Here is a 26,381-nt window from a genome sequence, read left to right as displayed (position 1 = left end):
ACTAGGGGGGACCTCTTATGTACTATTCTGCATTCTAAGAATTTTGGTGCTAACTTCTTACTGAAATACTGATCTTTATCGCTTTGGTAGTAGGTTTTTCTCCAAACTATGTCATTGACGTTGAATTCAGTTGGTAGACGCCTGAGGTTGTAGCGGGAGGTATTTTTAGCATGAGCTTGCCAAAGACGAGTTTGGACCTCATCAAATATATTTGCCATGTGACCAATATTTTCGGCATAGATACTGCGTGGTAGAAAAATAATCTCGTTAGGCAGATCGTTATCTACGTAGTGCGAGCCGCATGTTACCAATTCTCGTGCGTAGACAAGGAAGGATGGCGTGTAATTAGTTACTTCGCTTCTTGAATTATTAATAGCAAAAGTTATTTTTGGTAGATTAACGTCCCAAGTCCTATGATCGTTTTCTATGAAAGTCGAAATACACGTAATAAGGGTTCGATTATGACGCTCGACAGTATTTACTTGAGGAGTGTAACGAGGGGTAAAAAAAACGTTGGGTACTTTGTACTTCTTAAAAAATGAGTCTAAATTTTTACTTATAAATTGACTCCCGTTATCTAAGAATATCGTCTGAGGAACTCCATGAACAAGAAATACTGAGTCCTCTAAATGTTTGATTACTGCCTCCGCATTCGCTCGTCGTAGTGGGAACGCGAGGCAATATTTCGTAAAACAGCACACTACTACGAGTAGAAATGTGTTCTGTTTCCTACTTGAAGGAAGAGGACCAATAAAATCAATTGATAACATTTGGAAGGGTCGTGAGCACTGTTTAGGTCTGCCCATGACCCCTAACGTAGTATGGTTCGGTAGCTTATGTGCCAGGCAAACAGAACAGCTAGAAACAATCCTAACTACATCAGAATGCATACCGGGCCAGAAATACCGCAGAGCCAGACGGTGGTAAGTTTTGTGGATGCCCAAGTGACCAGCAGTTGGAGTAGCATGGTTATCTATGATAATTTGCTCACGCAACTCACGAGGAACCACTTCCTTCCAAGCAAACTCCGACGTTAGTGCACACTTATTCTTAGAAAGTCTGTAAAGAACATTGTTATTGATAGCGAAGTTAGGGAGACTGGAAGGTGACGTGCGACATGTATTATATTTGTTTATATACCACGGATCAGCCGTACGCGAGATAGAATCAGTAGTTGTAATGGAAGCTATGGGTAGAGCGCGAGAAAGGGCATCAGGTATGATATTATCCACACCCCGACGGTGTTTTACATTAAAGTTAAAGGTAGACAATCGTATGCCCCAACGAGCTAACCTACCGGTTGGGTTGTTGAGTGACAGAAACCATTTTAAAGCTGCATGGTCCGTGTACACAGTAAAGGTCCGACCATTGTCCAAATAACAACGCCAGTGTTCCAAAGCGACTAGGACGGCCAAGGTTTCTCTTTCGGTAATGCTATAGTTACGCTCTGCACCCGTTAAGGACTTACTCATGTATGCTATGGGGTGTTCTTGGCCGTTAATTGTTTGACACAGCATAGCACCGATGCCGTAATTACTCGCATCAGAATGAACCGCGAATGGAAGATCGTAATGAGGGCACGCCAGGACCGGACAAGAAGTTAGTTTGTTTTTAAGCTCCTCGAAGGCATCGTTAGCTTCTTTAGTCCAAACAAAGGGGGGGCCACCTTTTTTACCTGAGGTTAAGCTATTTAAGGGACCAGCGATGGTACTGAAGTTCGGAACAAATCGTCGATACCATGAAGCGGTACCCAAGAAGCTCTTAATATCCTTCTTTGTAGTTGGTGTAGGATAATTTCGAATTGCCTCTACTTTCTCAGGATCTGTGCGTAACCCCTCGGAGTCGACTACGTACCCGAGATATTTTAGACTTTCCCTAAAAAACTGAGTCTTCTCAAAATTAATAGTCAAGTTAGCTTGTTGAAGCCTTTCTAAGACACGTGACAATAAGGAAACATGGCTTTCAAAACTGTTACTTACGCAAATAATATCGTCTAAATAACAGAAGACTCTGAGTTCAAATTCCGGACCAAATAACTTATCGACCAGCCGCTGCTGAGTAGCAGGGGCATTAGTGAGGCCAAAAGCCATTGTTTTAAAACAAAAAGTTCCCCGATTAGGTACAAAAAAAGCAGTTTTGCAACGGTCTTCCGCGGCTATAGGAATTTGCCAGAAGCTTTTAGACAAATCGATGCTCGTTAAGTATTTCGCATCTCTAAGATTGTCTAAGATCTCTGACATATACGGAAGACTGTACGCGTCCTTAACTGTTACTGAATTAAGTTTCCGGCTATCAAGACAAAACCTTGGTTTCCCATTTTTTTTGTTAACTACTAGTACCGGAGATGACCACGAACTTTCACAGGGTTCTATCACATCTAGTTGTAGCATTTCGTCCACCTGTCCATTAATAATTCTACTCTTTTCCGGTGACATACGGTAGTAACGCTGTCTAATAGGGGACGCATTACCTGTATTTATGTTATGTTGAATCATCGAGGTTCGACCTAATCCCTTTTCCTCATAAGATATAGCCTTAAATTTCTTAATTATATCATCGACGACCGAGCGCTGATTGGAATCTAAATTTTGGTAGGATGTAATGTGATTAGCATCTTTTGGGTTAGTCTGATCTGAATCGGAAGTTTCATCTATATTTAGGGAGGCAATGTATTTAGGACACAAGTTGAACTTCCGCCAAAAATCTAAACCCAAGATAAGGTGCGTTGTTACCACTGGGGAGATGTATGCTTTAAGGATATGATTCTGTCCTTCAAAGGCTACAGGTAGATTTATATAACCAATACTTGGTAACCTATTTCCGCCCGCTGCTTCCATGTTACCTTTGTCATCATTATGTATAGTAAAGTTTGAAAAGATAGGATCATTGTGAAAACCGTTACCAATTACCGTTACAGCGGCACCGGAATCCAGAAGTCCCGAGGTTTTATTATTTTGTATTTTTACATCAACAAAAACTCGGTTATCATGATTCATTGATTTTGATTGCAGAATTGAAGTTACTTTATAGACACGAAAGAAATTCTTTATAAATTTTAACCAGTCCTTCCAGTTGCTAACGCTACAAGTGGCGCCCCACGTTGGGCGCCACTTGTAGCGTTAGGTATCTAGGGCAGAAATGAGCAATAAGGCTTAGGCTACAAAATGCACAGTGGTTTTATTTGGGCTTATATAACGTGGGTCGTTGGCCTAACGTGGTGGAGGCACTTGGATCGGTGTGTAGCGGGGCGTTACTGTCCTGGCGTTCTTGGCGTGGCTCGTAGTGGCAACCCGGCGTTTAGCGCTGAGCACTGGCAGCGAGAGGAGCACAGACGCAGAGGTTGGACGAACAATTAGCCCGTAGGGTAGACCCTGGAATTTTATTCCACTGTGTTAAGGCTAAGCAGTAAAATCAGTTCCATGGAGCGTTCCGCCTTATTTATAATGCTCATGTCTTGACAGCATACGACATTCTGGTGGCTATATAATCTAAGTTCAGTTTGTCTGTGGCGGTCGGTACATGGAATTCAGAACGGAGATAAATAAGGCTTAGGAACATAAGCGTAAGGTTGCAATTGGCAAGGTGCGATATTATGGAAGCTAGGACATTTATAGCTAGGTATTATCTTACGCATGACCATTACGAATGAAGTTACTTAGGCTAAGAATATAATTTACATCCATGGTACATTAGCATTCAAAATCAGAGTCCGCCATTTGGCGCAGCGTAAAGCATTAGGCTGTATAATATAGTAGCAAGCTACGGAACAAAGAAAAACTTAAAACTAGAAGAGGTATTTATGTGTTCAAACTTACCCAAAGCGGGGGAAAACAGATACACTCGATTATATTCGGAAACTTAGTGGCACGGCAGTGGAAGAGCACTTGTTCCCTATTAAATTATTTAATATTCGACATCGCGAGACAAGGCCGCGGCCGCAAGAGCGACATGCGTACAGCGCTGCAGTCAGATCTTCAATGCCCGGCTGTGGTGGACCGTTATAACATGGCGCCGGCTATCGCGTAAACAAGTTAGTAGCCGGGATTGGGAAAGTCGATAATATCGACCACATCGACATCGATACTTATCGGTTGTTAAGATTTATTTATTTATTTAGCTAAGAAAAATAAATTAACGCTACAATATATATGCGCTGCGCGCTGCGCTCGGAAACTTATTTAAGTAAAAAATGCCAAAGTTTAGGTACACTAAAATAAAATATTGTTAAAAACATTTTGTGAAAATGAATGTGTTTATTGACAGTGTTGTTACTTGTTACCATGTGTTAATACGTAAATAATTACAATGTCGTCATTAATTGTTTTAGGTCTAAATGTCATAATAACGGTTAGTAACAGATGTGGCTACGTCAGGGGTTATCGAATAAATATTTTATCATGTAGACGTCAGAACTAGACCACGTGTGTTATATATAACCTTACTAATATTATAAATGCAAAAGTAAGTCTATCTGTCCGTCTGCCTTTCTATCTGTCGGTTTGACCGATGGATGGTTAGATATGGCGATATTTTGAATTCTGGGGCATACAATAGGAAAATGGTTATCACGGGAATCATCATTCTTCGCAGACAAAGCCTCAGACAGGAGCTAGTTTATATCATAATTGCGAAAGTATCTCTGTCTGACGGTTCAGCTGAACTACCTAATTTCACTGAGGTAATGCCTAATTTAGATGAAATTTGATGATATGTAGGTATAGAGAGATAGTTTGAACTTCGAGGAATGTAAAACAACTTTTTAGTGGACAACTAACCAATTAGAAAATATTTTTTACATGAAATATATATTTCCTTATCGTAATAAGTATAGGCCATAATTTTTTTTTGCAATCCGTATTTTCCCATTTTCTATACCTACCATGTTTATAGGCCATGTAGGTAAGCCATGTTTGACGACATTATTATATTTATAAATCATTAGATCGCTCGAATTTCGTCATCATTACGATTTTATATCGTTACTTCGCGTGGCAACCGTCGAAACGTCGAGTGCGTCAGGGCCACGACACGACTAGTTGCGACATGTCTTATCGGTCACCTCATGTCAAGGGTGATAACGAGGTTTAACACGTGTGGTTGTTTTAGTGTAAAGTATAATGATAAAATGGTAGAAACAATGAATGGAAATGGATTCCAATAGTGACAGTTTTCGATACAAAACAGATTTTAGAGTCGGTGTAGAAATTGGTGCACTGTTGCATAACAATTACAGAAAATATAATCATATATAGGTAGGGTTGCCAGATGGTCGGGATTTGGCGGGATTCTCCCGATTTTTAGCATGTGTTCCCGATTCCCGACGAAGTGAAAATTGTCCCGAAAAATAGCTTCACGTTATAAAACAATAATTTCATGTTCCGAACTGCCGTCGAGCGAGCGAGCGACCCGCGTCGAGCGCGTAGCTAACGTAGTGCCAATAATGTAAAATATCGTTGTTTTTAATACAATTACTTTCATTTGAATGTTTTTTTTCCCGACTTAAGTCCCAAAATCCCGAAAAATTTATATTTTTTCCCGATAATAGCGCCTTTCGATCTGGCAACCCTATATATAGGTACTTATTATTATGATTATACCTATAGTGGCATTAAGTCCACCTGTTGTACTCTTTCTAATATGCATTAAAGTTTAAAATTATTCCGCCCCGTTCGAATCAAAGGACGAATTTTAATACGACTCGCAAACACGCCTGACTTACGTACCTACTTACTATACAAATAGATCAATTTCACAGTCATTTGTCAAATTGTCACATGAACTTTTGACCGCCATTTCAACACGCGGTCACATTCAGTATTGCCACGGACAGATAGAAGTCGCAATCATTAAATCTTTGACTGGTCTTTAAGTTTTTAAGCGGCAGATTTACAAAGTTACAAACAGAATCAGTTTATTCAGAGACTTCGCTTTGACAATATTTTTTATTAATGTACATAACTATAAGCAACATGACTTTATGCTAGGTTTTTACATAAGTACGTTTACTTACAACAGAAAACCGTTAATTTTTTTCTCAAGATTACACAATTATTACTCATAGGTTACGGATAACGGGCAACGGCGATCCGCTTGGCAACGAACGGTGTGAGTCAGCTCCAGCGCTGAACGTGCCCAACTGCCCGTACCGTACGCAACACGTGCTCTTCTAGAACTATCTAGAGTTCGAGAACTTCATCTGCTCGTCTTTTGTTTTTATTTTATCGTTTAATTCGACACAATGTTTTTTAATTTATTTTAATGTAAATCGGGGGTTCCTAGCTCGAAGGACAGTCTCAACACTCTCAACTGCTTGACGAGGAGTTTTCACTTTTATTTGCACATATATTTTATTAGTACCTACCTAGCCCTGTCGCTAATGAAATAGGTATTTATAAAAGGTCTATGGCTAAAATATTGAAATAAAAACTGTAGGTATTCGTCGTTTATTTAAATTTTCAGAAGAATTGCGAGTTTGTAGATAATTATGTATTTCAGAATAGGTAGATAAACAAAATGCTACAATCCCAAGAAGTAAAACTGATTAATTCGCCAAAAGTAAATTATATTGGAAACCATATTACATAAATCTTGCCGCGGTTCTTTACTAATTTCTAAGAAACCACTGTTTGTTCGTCTCGCAACTTATTTTCAGTAGCTACATACATTCATGAAGACTGAAAAGTGATGAAACGTTTATTAAAATTATATTATGTATTATTTAGGTAAATATAAGACATCATGTAACTAAATGAATATAATTAAGTATAGGTTTGAGTTATCCATACGACCTCTGAGATTTTTTTTTTTTTAATGTCCATATTGTCCATGTTGGAATGTTTCCTGTAACTTTGATATCTTATGTAAGTACAGACCCATATTTTTAAAACTGTCCGAAATCGGCTTATTTACACAATTAACAACGTGCGAGATTTTTACGTAATATTTCCTTAAAATATTATTTGTTGATTTCCGTGGACCATTTTTAAATATTTAGTTACATATAAGTAGTTATAATGAATGAACAGGTTTGTCTGTCCGTCGATAAGAACCACGTGGAGACTTCTGGTTCGATAAGACCGCCAATTAAGACGAAACAGGAGCTGAGTTTTAAATATTTTAGGTAAATATACCCGTCTCGCTAACGGAAGCGGCACCTAAAAGTAGTGCGATAAGGACAAGGCGAAAAATCATGCGTAAAAATCTCAAAAATCGAGGTTTCGTACTCCTCTGTTTCCTCCTCCAAAACTTAACCAATCGTAACCAAATTTGGAAATCTAAATGATTATGAAATTATCTGTGTCGGACCGTTTTGCTTTTTTGGCTAATTGATATCAGTTTTGAATGCCACGCCTCTCATTGCGGCATAGTCAATTAGGCCATTTTGGCCATTTTTGAAGGGCTCTAGCGCCTTAAAAAACAAAAATATCAAAAAAAGCAAAACGGTCCGACACAGATATTGACAATATTAATCTGTGTTGAAAAAATCATTGCTCTAGCTTCAAAAACCACGGAGGAAAACGAGGAGTACGTTTGTATGGAGAAATGACCACTCCCGTTGGCTCTTAATATGTGTTTACTATTTTGAGGTAATAAGTGATAAGATAATGACAAATTTAATATAAAGTAGGCAATTATAAGTTATTTTTATGTTGAGCTTTGAACCAGGTTTTAATGCGTATTGCTTTTCATGAAGTTTCATAAAGACGCAATATAATTTATATTTAGGTCATCTTACAATAATAAATTATATAATTTTGTCTTAAGAGAAATTTGTTTATACTAAAAGAGTGGATTCTCGGTGCATAAAACATTCAGACATAACATTTTTAACTGGATTGTTCATTTGAAAATATATAACTCCGATTTTACACAAGAACAAAGAAGACATTGTGTGAAGAGATCGCCTTTAGGCTGTAAATGCGCTCATTGTTTTTTCTAGTGCCTGACTGCCTGACCGGAACTGGATTTATTTAGAAACCAAAACCGGAACTTCGTTGGAAATTTTTTTTCTATCCATAGAACGCCTTACGCAATATGTCCATCTGTTACATAGCCGCAGGTAACACCCAGCCTTAGGTATACATATACCTGCCGACCTATTCGGAACAAAGGTTCACCCAGACGTGCCTATCCTGACAAGTTCCGTGTCCAATCTTATCACCAACGTCACTTCGCTACGTGTGTGATAAGAGTACCCATGGCGTAAGTGGTGGACACGTCATATGATGACATGGATTTTGCACCATCTACCTAGAATAGGATTCTACAAAAAACTCTTTAAGGTAGTCTCTCAAAAAACTAATATCTGGTCTGGAGACAGCTTTTTTTAAACCAATTATGTATGTATTTGGTATGATCAGATAATGTACCTATACCTTGGAGTATATCCGGCTGTTTTATACAAGTCGCATTTCTCAACCGACTCTCGTGAAAATAGCAATTTAGTGATTTATCGTTGATTCCGTTTTGGCTTTTTATTTAATATTTAGCTAAGCATAGACAGACTCGCGAGGTCTACACTACACTCATAAAGCCAGTAGGTACCTACATAGCGTAGATAACCTAAATTACTTTATTACTTCTGCTGTTACCATGTGATTTAAATAAATGTGTGTTTCCATTAACCCATTAAACGCGTTCAGACCACATTTACCGTTTAATTGATACTACCATTAGTCCAAAACGTGGTATTTATTAGATTAATCGATGGCTGATGTAACACACACTTGTCTTGTTCTACCTATACTATCACGAGACTGATGCAATACTAGTGCGTATTTCAGTAAAGTGATAACCCTAGGCTTTAAGTTAAGGAAACAAAGACTGAACTAGATTTAGTTTAAATATTGAAACAACGCAATATAGAGCGTCGAGCGCTGGTGGCCTAGCGATAAAAGCGCTCGACTTTCAATCCTGAGGTCGCGGGTTCAAACCCCGGCTTGTACCAATGAGTTTTTCGAGTTTTCTGGGTTGGAAGGTCAGATGGCAGTCGCTTTCGTAAAAACTAGTGCCTGTTCTTGGGATTAGTTGTCAAATGGACTCCAGGCTCCCATGAGCCATGCCAAAAATTCGGGACAACGCGAAGAAGATGACGTGACGTTTTTGTTTGAAGAATCGTCACTTTTGACACCGATATATCCGACCCATATCGTATCTAGACCTAATGTCTGACGTATTTTAAAGTTTGAATCAGGCCTTAAGTCAACTTGGTATTTAACAAAGAAACAAGGTCTGTGCAAAGAAAGCATGTATTCTTGCAAGCGCGAGAGAAGACAAGACCTGACAAGTCTTCTACTGTCCCAACAGCAACTTCACTGAATATTGGATCTTATGCCATTGCAATATAGTTTATAATCATCAGTTATGTGATGCTTATAGAACAGGGCTTCGTCATATTCCGTGTCAATTTTGCAACGGCTGTGACTAGTCACCGGTATAGTTTGACTCATCATTAATATCGTAACGTAGAAGTAAGTAGTCAAAGTAGATGGTAAGACTTGATTAGAACTAATAGTCCGTGGTATAGGTACCTACACTTATTTATACGACAAATGATGATGATGGAATTTCCTTTTGCACAGTTGCTCCTTTTGACACACATTGATTTAGGAAGGAGAGTCGATGAATTTTTTTCTTAAGAAAATGCCCACCTTAAGTAAATGAAATTGATCGACTCTCCTTTTTTCCAAATTTTTGGGAGACACTCCAGTGTCTTCCAAAAATGTGGTTATGTTTGGTATCACTTTCGGGCAGGTAAATTAATATGATAAATTCTGTGCATGTGAAAATTAAGTATTCTTTAAAAATACCTACTTAAAATATCTCTAGTTTTGACATAAAAACTACGGTTAAAAATCGAATGTCTGTAAACAAGTACTCTAAATAAATACTCGATTCTTATCTTAATTAGTCAGTGTAAATACTAGCCAGTACAGCGCAGACGCATTATTTTTTTAATAGACGCCTATGAGTCTACAGTCACGTATACTTATTACAAATAATATATTGAAAAGGCGTATTTTTCTTTGAATTTCATAGTGCCTTACGACATTTCGTTTTCGTTGTGTTTCTGCAGCAATGGCTGATGCAATTTTCTACGATTAAGCTCGATAATGATCTTATGGAATTAAACTAATGGTAGATAATAATTAAATAAATGTACCTACGTTTACTCTGAACGGAGGTATTATGTTAACATTAACATCATGTGATTGGAAATATACAGACCACAGACACCGCATTGAAGCGTTTACGAACAGCGCGGGGTTACCTAGCTATCAGTTTATCACACAATATGTGCAGTTTTACCTACCTTCTTGTAAAATTAACCAGTGCAAACTCTGTATCTTTAGGTATTTAAATAAAAGTAAACAAAATCTACCCTCAAATGGCTCCTAAAGCCAGTTGAGGGTAGATGAAAACATACATGATCAAATAATGTACGTTAAAGTCAGGTCGTTCAGTGACCGATCCAGGCGGTTTTGTAATATTTGGGTGGTTAATAACCAATAACTAAATGTTAATATAACTACCCGAAAATGTACAAATTGTTTGTTTACTTTTATTTAAATACCTAAAAATACAGACTATAATAATGGTAACCACAATAACTCGAGTAATAATTGTTATAAGTTAAGAAATACACCTACGTAAGTTACTTAATACCTACGTAAGTACCCGTACATACGTACGTAAACATAGCTGTTACGTAGTCCTTGCATTTGTAATAATTTATTTTCAATAAAATATACTGAAGATGTGCCTGACTCACAACCGGATGAAAATGTCAACTTACGTTATATTTAAGTATATTATCACAATGACTGCAATTTATCACTGTCTGATTGTAAATCCACGTTTGACGGTTTACGTTCAAATATTTAAAATATCAAGCAAGTAAAGTGAGTTGTAACTAATTTCGGTTAAATTGCGTTAGATTAAACGCCAGCAGAGAAATAAATGAGTTTTAGAATTTCGATAATGCAGTCGGCAGTAATTTCATTTCATTTCATAAATCCGTGGTTTACAAATGTAACCAATCAAATCACTTTCGCCTGGCGAGCGGTCCATGGTTCGATTCAGGAAGCGATCACATATTATATTTGCACTTTCCTAGCAATTTGCTGCGTAACGACGCTGTATCTCTGATGGCTTATTGGCTACTAATAGTTTCCTGTCTATATGCTATAGTTACGTTTCACTGTGTATGTAGTAAATAAATTCTAAAATTATGAAGTAAACAGTCGCGTTATAAAGATACAAGTACGAAGTTTTAGTCTGTATTAAAATAGAGATGATGACACATGTTAAATTTGATAACAAAATCCAGTTAAATATATAGAACATGAGCACTTTATCACAATAAAATGGATGAAAAAGTAATGTGAAAATGATAAAAAATATACTAGTTCAAAGATTCATAATTTCATTTTTTTTATTTCCAAAATGATAAAAGGTACGTACCGTTCGATTATTTACCTACATTTTATTAGATAATAAATTTTGTAGCGACTATATACAAAAACGCAATATTTCACCATCATAATCGCAATTGCTTCAAGACGGCTTCAACTTGATGGTGACGTCACGATCAAGATCGTTTAGTAAGGGATTACTGCATTTCGCGCGTAGAGTAAAATTGACATTCTTTGACTGTCATTTCTAGGGCTCCGTATCCGAAGGGTAAAAACGGGACCCTATTACTAAGACTCCTCTGTCCGTCTGTCATCAGGCTGTATCTCATGAACCGTGCTAGACAGTTGAAATTTTCACAGATGATGTATTACTGTTGCCGCTATAACAACAAATAAGTACTAAAAACAGAATCATACAACGAACATGATTTTTTTGCCGTTTTTAGCGTAATGATACGGAACCCTTTGTGCGCGAGTCCGACTTGCACTTAGCCGGATTTTGACTTTTTCTTTTTGTCTGATTCAATGGGACACATATAGTCATAATTTGACCCTCAAAAGAAACCTGATCGACTGAGATGAGACCATTATTAAAAACTTTCCATCTAGCCTTCGTAAAACGCGCAAGCAATAATTATTATTTTTTATAAAATGTATGCTAGTTTTAAGATCTTTGGGCCAATAGTTGCCTGAAATAAAGTTTTTCATTCATTCATTAGTACTCTTTAATTAAACAAGGTAATTTAAAATAATAATTGAATTAACAGATGATCAAACGTATTGTTTAAAGCCGCGCCGTGACCTCGATCGATTCAGTGACTAATTAGAATAAGGTGACTCCTTTGTTACCATTCGTCATACAAGGTCTTATAACTATTATAAGCAGTTAGTTTTTAAAAACCTATACCTACTTCAGATTTTTGAATAATAGGACTGGTATAACAAGAAAAACCTCAGAAAGTAGCTTAAAACACTAATAGGATCCGGATCAATTGCATATTCTTTTTTTGAACTGACCTACACCACAAATTATTTATTTGTAATTTACTTAAATTAAAGATAATATGTAGGTACCTATATCCCACATCCCACAACCTCCACCATATTTGCAGTTTTCATTTTACTGTAAAAGGTAAAACCCGAACACTTAACAATACATATTACAAATAATTTTATTTTATTCTAATTTCAATTATTGTACACTAATCGTAGTTTCGTAATTGAATGTATAATCTAAATTCCATCAGTTCAGTAAGTACAAAACCTACGTTAAAAGAACGCACATTTCTTTTTTACCTATCACACATTGCCTAATAAATCCTACAGCATAAAACTGTGATGACGTCACAAAATGGCTGCCGTGAAACAATAACTATACTATCAAATCAAAAGGTCTTAAGCGCCAATGATTTTGTACTAAATCACGTCATTTTGGAAATGTTTACGTTTTCTTATTTTAGATCCGAAGCACCTGTGCACGTAAAGAAGGGTGCAAAAATGATATATCGGCTTATATTACTTGTCACCACGTGTAAGAAAGTGAATTATGCCTGGGTTTATATGTAGGTCGAGAGTTGGGAAGGAGATAGTGCGAATATTAAGACGAAACAGGAGCTGAGTTTTAACCCTTTACCTACGTATCAACCAGAGTTGCCAGTACACTGTTAAAAATTATGTAATTTTACATGCAAAAAAATTACATAATCCTGTAAAATTCCCGAAAAATCTGGGAAATTTACGGAAAAATATGACATTTTACGTAATTCTCGTAAAAATTTACGAGAATTACGTAAAATGTCATATTTTTCCGTAAATTTCCCAGATTTTTCGGGAATTTTACAGGATTATGTAATTTTTTTGCATGTAAAATTACATAATTTTTAACAGTGTAAGGCAACACCGCTGCAGTACGGGTGTCAACTATAGTTGATCGAAGTAATGGTCGTGTTCAACATTTTTTTAAAACAAAACGAGACCTTGTGGCTTGGTAATAGCGGTCACATTATGCACTGTGATTAGTATAGATACAAAGAAAAAAATATCATAATATTTCGGTAGATGGCTCTGACATTAACATAATTTTAAAATTACCGCTTTTTTGCTGGCAACTGGAGTTGACACCCGTACTGCAGAGGTGCTAATAATTGAATTCAATATGGCGGACAATAGTGTTGTTTTCAAATTTCATCGACTTGTTGTCGATATGAGAGTATGGCGGGGGAGTGTTTGGAGTGTTATTTTTAGTGTTTTTTTACCGTTTTTGGTTAAAATATTGGAATTTAACATGTTATAAAATCATTATTAGGTACTATTGTACCTAATAATAATTTCACCACAATCATAACTTGTTAAATTTCAGTTTTACATTTACTAGGTTATCGATATATCGACAATTGCGTCGATAGACGCACATCACTATTTTCCATAAGTGGCAAATTGTTTTAGTGCAACGTTTTTTGTGATTGATATTTATGCATTAATTTCATAATTATCGTTATTTAAGTGTTTATTTGTGTTAAGTATATTATAAACTAATGTTCTTAAACGTAAACTTGTGAAATCCGCGAGTAGTAACTTAAAAATCTTCAATTTCTTAGTGACTGGTATATTGCTTGATAGCAGAAAAACAAGTGAATATTATTACTCCAAGTGATTATTTATTGATTAAACACATTATACTTATTGTGTGTGTGAAGTTTCAAGTGTGTAGCTGTAATACTTCAAAAGTTACAAGTAAGTGAAATTATGCCTAACCGCTGACTCTCGCCAAAACATGCCCGTATTGGGCGGTGACGGAGCGATTTAATAGCCCGTAGGTAAAGGGTTAAATATTTTAGGTAAATATACCCGTCTCGCTAACGGAAGCGGCACCTAAAAGTAGTGCGATAAGGACAAGGCGAAAAATCCTGCGTAAAAATCTCAAAAATCGAGGTTTCGTACTCCTCTGTTTCCTCCTCCAAAACTTAACCAATCGTAACCAAATTTGGAAATCTAAATGATTATGGAATTATCTGTGTCGGACCGTTTTGCTTTTTTGGCTAATTGATATCAGTTTTGAATGCCACGCCTCTCATTGCGGCATAGTCAATTAGGCCATTTTGGCCATTTTTGAAGGGCTCTAGCGCCTTAAAAAACAAAAATATCAAAAAAAGCAAAACGGTCCGACACAGATATTGACAATATTAATCTGTGTTAAAAAAATCATTGCTCTAGCTTCAAAAACCACGGAGGAAAACGAGGAGTACGTTTGTATGGAGAAATGACCACTCCCGTTGGCTCTTAAGAGAAAACATATTTAGAGAGGTAAATTTACATTTATAAATTGTATAGCAGGTCTACAGGTAACGTCAAAGAATAATTAATAGTACCTAGGTACTGCCGTACAGAAAAGAAACTTCCTACAAAACCGAAGTTTGACAGCGATTTAGGGACGAATCATACTGTCCCTTTCTAATGTATGGCCTGTCCCTTTCGGCTATTTAGGGTTGTCAAATTTCAAGACATTACCTATCTTATCTGTGGTTGTGCACGCAAAGTGACGTCAAGTTGTGCCAACCCTAATAATGCTCGGAGCAATGCTGAGCCGAACGGCGGAGCCAAGAATGCCCGAAAGGATCAGTTTCCTTTCCTGGTAAAGTTGGCGCCATGACAAAGTACAATTATTTATTTACTTACTGTTGAAAAAAGTTATAGGTACGACGTTTAGGAATAATATTACTAAAACATTTGAACAATTAAAGACCATAAACGATACCAAAAAGAATAGATAATATAGAGGGGTGCTGTCATTGTAAATTTTGTAGTCACTGTAAATTTACTGCCATCTATCGACACACGACTAAAACTCAAAATGAAAACGTATAAAGTTATCAAAAAATGTATATATATGGATAAATGATTTAATTATTTTTATTTCATTTTGATCCATGTTCATTCACTGATATCTATGTGTTAAAATTGTTAAATATGGTGTCGTCACGCCATCTAGCCGAGGATAGGCTAAAGGTGTGTGCGGCATCTATTCGAGAATGACTTTTACTTGAATTCCGAGGCACGTTTTTTCCTTAAACTTTATTCGTCTTATACGAAGTTACATATGTCTTTGACGATACTTATATTACTGTAAGAGTGTAAACTAAAGCCTGACCATTAAGTAATATATGATCATTGTCAAGAGGGCGCCGTGAATCTAATATTTCTAAATTATAGGGTGCCAGTTCAGTATAGTATGAAGAATTTTTTTTCAGTGAAATTCCGCAACATGGCGCGTGATCACATTCCTGCGGGCTCAGCACGGTTCCATTTTTATCGACTATCACTATGCGCGTCCCTTTCGCACTTACATACTTGTTAGAACGTGACAAGCATGGTGACAAGGGATAAAAACGCGACCGTGCTAAGCCGCCTGGTCAGGCTTTAACACATTTTAAATTTTTAATATGTATTTATATATCTTATTTTGAATTCTCAGATTGATACAGGATATTTTTGAGTTCCAAAAACAAAACCCTTCTATTTCATCATGTTTGTCTGTATGTCTGTCCATCCGTTTATCGGTTTTTTTTTGTCTAGATTTGTCACAGCCATTTTATTCTACTAGTATAACTATACAGGGTGTCCCAAACTTATGGGACATGAAGGGGAAGTACTTTAAATATCGTAGATAGTGTATTTTGCTCAAAGAAGACTTTATGTTATTTTTAAAAGTTAGTAATTCTGCATTCATAGATTTTGAATAGCAAAAAAATAATAACTCTGCTTAAGTAACATTGTATTTTAAAAGAAAGGAACAACGTGAAATTAATCATTTTAATCAAATTAAAAACATACATGAAACTGCTGTAGTCAATTAAGTGGGTATTTTTTTGTTAATTAATTAATTAAATGCTCAAAATGTGATCCCTCTTGTCTTACGCAAATCGCCAATCTTTTAATGAGTCCGCTGCCTGTTGATTTTGTTATCATTTTATGGTGAATTATTTCTTCTTTTGGGGATACGTGAAAAACACACACACAAAAACACACACAAAAAGCGATACGAGAAAGTGGGCGAGTTGCAAACAGAATTGTGCCATATCACATCGAGTGTTCACCATAAAATGATAAGAAAATCAACAGGCAGCGGACTCATTAAAAGATTGGCGATATTCGTAAGACAAGAGGGATCACATTTTGAGCATTTAATTAATTAATTTACAAAACAATACCCACTTAATTGACTACGGCAGTTTCATGTATGTTTTTAATTTGATTAAAATGATTAATTTCACGTTGTTCCTTTCTTTTAAAATACAATGTTACTTAAGCAGAGTTATTACTTTTTAGCTATTCTTTCGATTGGCATCATAAAAATAGGGTGATTTTTTTTTGACATTTAAGTCGGTTCGATTCCCAGACGAAGCGAGTAATTTTTAGAACATCTATGAATGCAGAATTACTAACTTTTAAAAATAACATAAAGTCTTCTTTGAGCAAAATACACTATCTACGATATTTAAGGTACTTCCCCTTCATGTCCCATAAGTTTGGGACACCCTGTATACGAATAATACCTATACGAATGAAATTTCGACTGAACGTGTATTTTTCAGCTCAATTATTTTAGCTTATTATTTTATAATCCTTTCTTTACCTAAATAACAAACTGTCTTTTAATCACCATTAAAGCTATCTTATCTATGACAATGTAAGTCAATAATCGGGCAAACATTATACGATGCTCAGCCGATAACAGGTACATAGAAAACTTAGTGCGGTTCTTGGACTTGGTGACTAAGTGATGATTGGCTTCGATGTGATAATTCACACCTGAGTTCAACACTGATAAACTTCTACCACAAAAAAGTTACATTTTATTACGCCACTAAAACATTTAGATATGGCCACAGTGGATCTCAATACTAATACGATGAGAATGAGCAAGTAAAGGTGACATTCGAATAGCAACTGGTACTGTATTACTGTTCGACGTTGACGCGAGCGCTGTCACTGTCTGTCATTTCCTAGATGAAATGAATGATGATTTTAACTTTCTAATCGAGGCAGTGATGCGGCAACGAACTTCACTTATTTTATCAAACGTCAACGCCGCAGCAGTAATGCCGCAACAGTAATGTACCTACAGTGATACATAAATACATATTATCATTACTTCTACATAATAAAATAATAAATACAACACTTTTTGTTGTAAAGCTGAGCAGGTATTAGAGAAGGATAGATACTTTTGACGCGTAGTCTCATTCGTAACTATTGACGCTGACTATACACCGCGCGGCGGCCATCTTTGTTAACCTTGAGTGCGTGCTACTCACTCGCGCAAGTGTACGAAGCGAGCAAGGCGAGCGTCAGTCAGGGCCGCGCCTCCGTGCCGCACGCCGCGTAGCCGCCATTTTGAAAACGTGTGTACGCTATCGCGCCGACGCTATTTTGCTAAACAGTTTTAAGTTGGAGACATTAAAATGCCGAAGATAAATCGTACTTATTGCGCAGTCTATGGCTGCCTTAACAACAATATCAAGAATCCGGATTTTTCATTCTTTTCAATACCTCGTGAAGCAGAAATGTAAGTGTTTTTACGTTGTCGCAATAAATATACCTGTTCAACTACTCAAAAGTATTTGAATAACAGGGTAAATGAGTTTATTTATTTAAGCCAGTATTTTAGAATAAAACTTATTATAAAATTGATTAAGGTAAAATTTGCGACATGATAACGACTTAACTACAGTAATTACTCGTGCGAATTAGAATTTTAGGAAGAGAGTAGCCAGATGTTTTTGTTTCAGTCGTCTACGCTGGCTACAAGTAATATGCCGAATGGACCTGACCAGTTATGGCTACCACCGCGTGTGCGAGGAGCATTTCAAGCCGGAAGACATCTTGGTGAAGGCCACGAGGAGGCTGCTGAAGAAGGATGTTATGCCGACCTTGAAGCTGCCTGTTGTAAGTCTAATACAGTTCACAAGCTTAAAAAATTGTTAAGCAATATATCAATTTACTTTTAAGAGGGTAATCATATTTTAGCAAATTTTATTTCTGCCCGTATTAACTCTTTCATCCTATGCCTTTGTCAAAAATTTGCTACTGAATTAAGTAATAACTTTGAAATTGTATATTACAGTCCAAATTGTATGGTACGTACCTATACGGGACAAGGCATACGAAAGGCTTAAGTACTTATGTAATCTACCCACCCTGACTTCAAGTATATTTTTTCACATTCGACTAAGTATATTTTTTTGTGCGGTGTACTTCCCTGTTTTTCGTCACTCGTTATGACTTAGTGTACTTATATAAATTTGCACAAGAAATAAATCTATCCTGGTAATCCCGCCCTCTCTTTTTAGGCCATCTCTTTAAATCAAGCTTGCTTTCTTTTTGAGATGTTTACCAAAATTTTCGTCACAGAACGTTGCCGGTGTCCAATCTCCTGCAGAAGAAGTAGAAATCAAGCAAGAAACTGAAGACTATTTCTCAGAACACGACGACGATATACTGGAAGCCCTGGAAAACAGAAAACGACAGAATGAGTCTGATCCTTTAGGTGAATCCAGCAAGAAAATTAAAGAAGAAAATCCAGACTCTGACGTACTTTCTTTAGATGATTCTCCAAAATCAGTATTTAGTGAGATGATAGACGAAATGCAGAAAACAGAGGGTTTTATTTCACAAATGGACGAAAATGAAATGGAAACTATACAACCTGAAATAATAAGAGAACAGCCAATAACAAAAGCCAGTCAGAAATTTAATTTTAGACCTATTAGGCCTAAAGAAACGCCTGATATGCCTTCAGGATCAAAACTTAAAGAGTTATTGACAGTAGATATGAAAATTAACAGGAGAGAAAAGGAGATTTTTCCTATTGATTTCATGAGCTCTGTGCTAAGCTCACAGCAGGAGATCCTGACGATATTGAAGAGTCAGGTGTTGCTAGAGAATCCTGATCCTGATTTGCTAAAGTTTCTCAGGTTGGTAGGAATGAGGCTTTCTCGACTCTTTCCCTTTCAAAGGAAAAGGATGCAGAATGAGATTATGAATATTTTAGATAAAAAATAACTGACTAAAAGTCTGTTATGTCAAATACTTTTTTATGATAAAATGACATTATGAAAATGTACCTATGAGAATAAATAATTTAATTATTTGTTATAAGTTCGTACTTAAGTTTCTTCACTTATGAAAACTGTATTTGTTGTTAAGAATGTAACGTGATTTAAAATAAAAACGATATATAAATTAAATAGGTACTTATAAATCAGTTGTATCATTGTTTTCAGTCCCGTAACTACTTTAGCTTTATAGAATAAAATTATGTACTTATACTACTTATACATCAACCGCGGTTGTAAACTGTCAATCGCAATTCACGATTATCAATCATTCATTCTATAATCATTTTTATTGCACACACATCACAATTAGAAATATCAAAAATACAGAACTAAAATGTCCAAAAATAATTTGATTTGAGATTGATAATCGCAATTGATCGTTTCGTTGAAGATTCGCCTAAGATATGTATTGTAGTACGTCAATCGTAACATGTTTTTTGTTTACTCTGTGTTACATTACAAAACATTTACGTATTTGGGTTGGCAAATAAGTGTAACGGTTCTGCCTGAAAAACAAGTGCTTGAAATTTTAGGGATCCTTCTTTTCTTCGTGATGATACACTTGATTTAAAAAAAATCTGACTAAGTATCAGAGTTTTCTTAACTTAGTAAAACTTAACTACAAAAATGCGATAGCAAACAGAATATCCATTGTATCCTAACCTCTGACGAAAAAAGAGGTAAATAATAACTAGAGATGCCACAAATATTCGGTGACTATTCGGTAGTCGGCCTATTCGGCCATTTTACCGAATATCTGTTGCACCTACCTAAAAAAAAAATTACACAGTAAAAATAACCAAAAACTAGGAATACCTACTACCTATTTAAAATGTATTCTTGGAAAGTTAGTTTAGTTCATAGTCTAATAAAACATGGTCTTCCATTCCCAGAGTGACACGGGCCTACGTCACAACAACATGGCCGCTATATATAGCGCTATCGCATATTATCATATAGCGCTGTCGCATGATGACGTAGGCCCGTGTCAGTTAGGTGACCTAGAAAAGACGGGAATGGAGTACCAGGCGGAGTATATTATTATACCATGGTTTAGTTAAGTTGTTTAGTTATGTAAGTTGGTAAGGGCTTGTGCACAAATCACGCGAGGTTCGATAGGGGGAGGGGGGTCATGAAAAAATCACGATAGATCACGTTGGGGGAGGGGGGGTATAAGGAGACTTCACGTGTATTTTTCTACAGTGAACGAAACAAAGAAAAAAACCTACCACATGAGTAGATACTTTTTCTCGGTTTCGTTAAACATAAATCTTCACTCTGCACTTCAAAATAGCGAGTCTATTTGACGAGAATAGAAAAATAAACAAGATTTTCTATATACAATACTCTTTATCTTTAAATTTGGTCGAATGAAAAAAATTCAAAAAAATACACGTTAGGTCGTGTGGGGGAGGAGGGGTAGCCAAAAACTTCACCAAATATCACCAAGGGGGAGGAGGGGTCAAAAAGTAGCCGAAAACACCTCGCGTGATTTGTGCACAACCCCTAAGTTACGAAGACCCTTTTTGAGCATTTGTTGATTACAAAATATTTTATTTTTATCATGGGTCTGATTTCATTGACTCTAACTACATTCATTAATTCTCTTCTATTTCTAATAAGAACTCTAACATGTGTATCATACTATTTCTATTTGTATGTGGGATCACATACTACACCTACAAAAGGCATGAACCACTTTAAGACGAAACGGGAGCTGAGCTAAAAGTCAATTTTGAGATTTCAAGCTGAATATACCCGTCGCTCTGACGGGGCGTGAGAGACTGTATTTGTGTGTGTAATGCACGCACACAGATGCGTACGCTTGCACCCGCGCGCGCCTCATTGCCGACAATTTGCAATGTCATTTTTCGTGCGTGACTGCCACGAGGCGTTCACTTATTACTTACTGTGTTGCGATTGAATTTTTTGACCCGGCTTACGTTTACGGAACTCGATAATCTTTCTACTACTGTGACTTGGCTTTGTTTACTTGACTTTGCTGATCAGCTTATTGTTTTGGACTCCGTGAGTTGTGGTTACCTATTGGACCGCACGCAATTCATCTACCTTTATTCAAGTATACCTATACCTTTTGTTATACCTACGTGTTGTTTACAAAACTTCTGGTTATAATATTACAATAATTATGACATTTGTGTTGTACGTAGGGTACCTACTTATGATACTTACTTATAAAGAATTCATGATAACGTCAAATAATGAGTCAAAAGGGTAGGGAAAATAAATCGTGTACTTACTTATATATACTCTTACACTCAACAGCCAACTTTAACATTAGAAAAAGGCACTAAATTTAATTTATAATGGGAGGTCGATCATTGTCGATTACATTTTTTTTAAGTTTGCTGCATTTTTCTAATGTCAAAGATGACTTGCCGAAGTATAGGTAGGTACCTACATACATATAGGTAAATCGTGTTTATTAGTTACACACATAATATTTAATGAATATGGCAATAGAGTTTGGAATTCATACTTACCTACTATTCTAAACAACTTTCCTAATAGAGTTTTACTAGAAATAAGTAATAAGCCTAATAAGATTAAGTATATAATAAAAAAAGAACTGAATACCATAGTACAAGAATAATTATTAGTTAAGTAAGCACATAAATATAATACATATACCTACACATAAATATACATTATGTATTTATAATGATAAGTAGGTAATAAATATATTAGAACTTAAGATTAGGGAATAAATTTAATATGTCCCCCTCATCCTAGTTACTAAAATCTTAAATATTAAAGATTATAACTAGGTTAAGAACGTGTAATAGTATTATTTTTTGTGAATTAAAAACAGATTTCATTTAAAAAAATTTAATGTAAAATGCCTATGTGCGTTTATATAAACCTACTTCGATATATGAAGCACATAATTCTTATAAGCACCATATACCTACTGTATTCTCATAAGGCCCAGGTACTCAAGAAATATGACCAATATTTGCCAGTATCATATTAGTTTTATTTTATTTGAAAATTTAAGGCACTAAAACATCTCTATTCCGATTGAAAGTAATTTATTTAAGTATCTAAATTTCAACGAACTTAACCTCTAAGTATTATACTATAAAGGTACCTGAGGGTATTATTATTATACGAAACATTATTTTAAGAATACGAGTATTCATTACTTTAGAAGGTACCTACTTATAGATTTTATTGCGTGATGCACATATGCGTAATTAGCCGAAACCTTTATAAGAGTGTAATTCATAAGAAGTACATAAGATATAATTTATGTACTGGTTTGCTGTTAGCTTTTAATTGTATCACTTTACATATATGTTACTCAAATAACTAACACGGTTACACTGTTGTAAGAACATTATTTTTCAGGTAGGCCTTATTATACCTACTATAGGCCTTATTACCTCCTAGTACCTTAGTAGTAGTGGTACTACTACGGAAATTGATTCAAAGACTCAAGACTGACTTAAGTGGCAGTAGGGTGTAGGGTTTTTTCTAGGCTTAATGAGTTCGCTGAAGCTTATTTTTTATACTTAGCGCACAGAACCACTAGTTTAACAGTATCAGCTCTAACCACATGTCACCATTTTGTCCTTTACGTAACAAACTCAGGGGCCCAGAATATCCGATGTACCTATCAAATCAAGGTTCTGTACCAAATAAGGCCCGGTTATTATAGTTCGTTATTTTTTAGCATTAGAAAGAAGGTAAACAATCATGACGTGTCTTTTTATTAATAATTATTGAAAAACGCTTACAAAAATTAGTTTATATTACTTATGAAAGCAAAAGAATATAAAAAAGTATATGATTAATACATACATACATACATACATACAATCACGCCTATTTCCCGGAGGGGTAGGCAGAGACCACGGATTTCCACTTGCTACGATCCTGACATACCACTTTCGCTTCCTTCACATTCATAAAATTCCTCATACACGCTCGCCGGTTTAGGGTGCTCTTGCTCATTAATATGATTAATATGATTTATAATTCTAACATATTTGCTATGACTTATTTTTCAATGGTAATTTTTAATAAGACATGTCAAAATCTGTTACCTTAATGCAAAAAAAACGAATTCAATAGTCATATCAAACGTCGATTATGCAGTTGATGATGAGCTTGCATTTTCTACCATTGGTGCTGCAAATTCATCAACCGGTGGCGATAAACTTTGCCCTCTTGTAAAACAAATTACTATTGTGATTGTGTCCAGCAAAAGGCCAAAATTCGGTTTACTTTCCTGTTTAAAATATTACTAATTTATTCATATTTCAGATTAGGTACATAGGTAACTGTCTGAATGTTACAATGCCAGCTGGCAAATTCTATCACATTTGTTTGTTTGGTAGTCATGGTAACATTCACTTACATTGATATCCTTATTAAGATCTGTATCTTATTATCCAGACCTTAAAATATTGCCACCGTTGCCCTTTAAAAAAATACTGTTTAAGTAATTGGCTACTCAAACAATGCTTCTATAGTATAAATAATGACTACACAAAAATGGGTAGTATTGTATATAATGCACGAAATAAGGCCCGATTCTTAAGCGGGTTTAAATTTTGAGGCCATCATCATATCAAGTTTAATAAACACAAAAAAAAAACATTGATGGGCCTTATTTTATAATTTAGGCCTTACTTTGTAATTTAAAGTAGAGTTAGGCCAAGAAAAATCTATAGCGATTTTGATAGAACACGCAGTGCAAGTATTATTTCAAACGTCGCTTCTATGAAATTATGACATATAAATAACACTTGCACTGCGTGTGCTATCAAAATTGCTGTAGACTTTATATACAGAACATGAATCATTTGTACTGTCACGCTCCGTGATTGTTGAGCCATTTAGGGTTCTAGCTAAATTGGACATTCCATAGAGCACGAGTAAGTATGGAACAACCAATTCAGCTAGGACCCTAAATTGCTCGACAATTACGTAGCGTGCCTGTAGGTACCTAAAAATTGTGTTAACCCATTTTAACCATGCAATAAAATATTTTTGATTTTGATTTCTAATTTGAAATATTAGAACCAAAAAGTTCATAATAGATTGTATATCATAACTACAAAAATGTGTTCCCTACTCTCAACCCAAAACCCCTTGTATCTTAGGATCTAGATATTTTCACACAAGACGGTTTATCGATAACTTCTTACATCACTAGATTATCGACATTAAATGTCGACTATTGCCCATCACTTTTCTGGCTGTGTACGTATTTAGAAACTTGACTCCGCCCCTAAAATTAGTGCGATAGGGACAACTGCAGCTGAGGCGAAAAATCCTGCGTAAAAATGACAAAAATCGAGGTTTCGTAGTCCTCTTTTTCCTCCCCCAAAACTTAACCAATCGTAACCAAATTTGGAAATCTAAATGATTATGAAATTATCTGTGTCGGACCGTTTTGCTTTTTTGGCTAATTGATATCAGTTTTGAATACCACGCCTCTCATTGCGGCATAGTCTATTAGGCCATTTTGGCCGTTTTTGAAGGGCTCTAGCGCCTTAAAAAACAAAAATATCAAAAAAAGCAAAACGGTCCGACACAGATATTGACAATATTAATCTGTGTTGAAAAAATCATTGCTCTAGCTTCAAAAACCACGGAGGAAAACGAGGACTACGTTTGTATGGAGGAATGACCACTCCTGTTGGCTCTTAAGTGCGGTTGTCGGGAAAGGATTTATCATTCACCTATGACTTTAATGCACTAGACCGCGTTGTTATAGTTTTATAAATTTTTATTTAGACTTATGGCTGAATTAGATGGCGCTTAAACTCACATGCAATTTTAGTTACATTGCGGACTGTTGGTTACGTGCAATTCAACCGACCAATCTAAACCCGCAATGTAATTAAACTCGCATGCGAGTTCTCGCATCGTCTATGAGCCTGTCGAGTTACCTTTATTTAATCCGAACCCTCAGTAAAATATCAAAACGCACTTAACCAATTTTTTTTTCACGCCATTCGTTCAGGAGTCTTCTGATAATTTGAAATACAAACATTATAATTGTCAGTGCAAATAAGAGGAATTAACACGTTACTCTTCTTTCGGCACCGTTTTGGTTAGGGGGTTCGCTATAATTACTCGTGAACGAAAACTTTAACATACGATTTTAAACCTTACTTCTTTACGATAAGGTTCGAATTACAAATTAATTTTGGAAACTAGATTTTTCATGTTGCTATGATGAGGGCACTGTAAATATTTATTGAATTTGCAATGAGCCCTTGTGGCCTAATCGCAGGTTAGGTTAGAATTATGAATTTTAGACATTTCCAGTTTTGTTTTATTTTTCACTTAGTCGAATGTATATTAGAAGTACAAATTTCATAATGTAGTACCTACCCAAGAGAGCATTGCTGCTGTCAAACCAATAATTACTACAAGCTGGGTTAATTCTAGTTTATAAATAACCATAGCAACACCCTTATTACATAGACAAGAGAGTTCAAAATAAAATACTGACCGGCGAGTGAATGCATTTGTTGAAGTACCACCGGCCACACTGTTAACTGTACATCGGTGGATCTTATGCCTTTTATAATAAGGACCACCGATGTAGTTAGGAGTGTCGCTGTTTGTACTATTGTTAGGACCCTTGTGGCAGTTGTGGCCCTACGCCAGGGAAAAACCCGCGTGCAGAGGGGTGTATGTTTGACATGTATGGACCGTATTCATATTTATTTTATTATTGAATAAAATAGGCGAAAAACAACCAAAATCACATTTCCATCAATCAACATAGTTCCTATGAACCTGTGACTAAGATAGTTCTGTGGTAAGTACCTACTTGTTAATAAATATAAAAATATTTGCCAAGACT

The 26,381-nt window shown here is 35.9% G+C and overlaps 1 protein-coding gene and 1 long non-coding RNA gene across 2 annotated transcripts in view; both read left to right on the top strand.

Annotated features, from left to right (window-relative positions):
• LOC134797458 (uncharacterized) overlaps positions 1 to 26,381 on the top strand; it is a 482,950-nt gene that overhangs the window by 414,089 nt on the left and 42,480 nt on the right. The gene's annotated exons all lie outside the window — the stretch shown is intronic.
• LOC134797318 (uncharacterized) lies at positions 17,824 to 19,475 on the top strand. Its single transcript, XM_063769541.1, has 3 exons — positions 17,824 to 17,979; positions 18,203 to 18,359; positions 18,825 to 19,475. The coding sequence occupies exons 1-3, from the start codon at positions 17,876 to 17,878 to the stop codon at positions 19,473 to 19,475; spliced, it is 912 nt and encodes a 303-aa protein (XP_063625611.1). The 5' UTR covers positions 17,824 to 17,875.

The sequence above is a fragment of the Cydia splendana genome, chromosome 15 (genome assembly GCF_910591565.1).
Source record: "Cydia splendana chromosome 15, ilCydSple1.2, whole genome shotgun sequence".
Lineage (NCBI taxonomy): Eukaryota > Metazoa > Arthropoda > Insecta > Lepidoptera > Tortricidae > Cydia > Cydia splendana.
The sequence above is the reverse complement of the archived record's forward strand: the minus strand, read 5'-3'. Positions and strand labels throughout refer to the sequence as shown.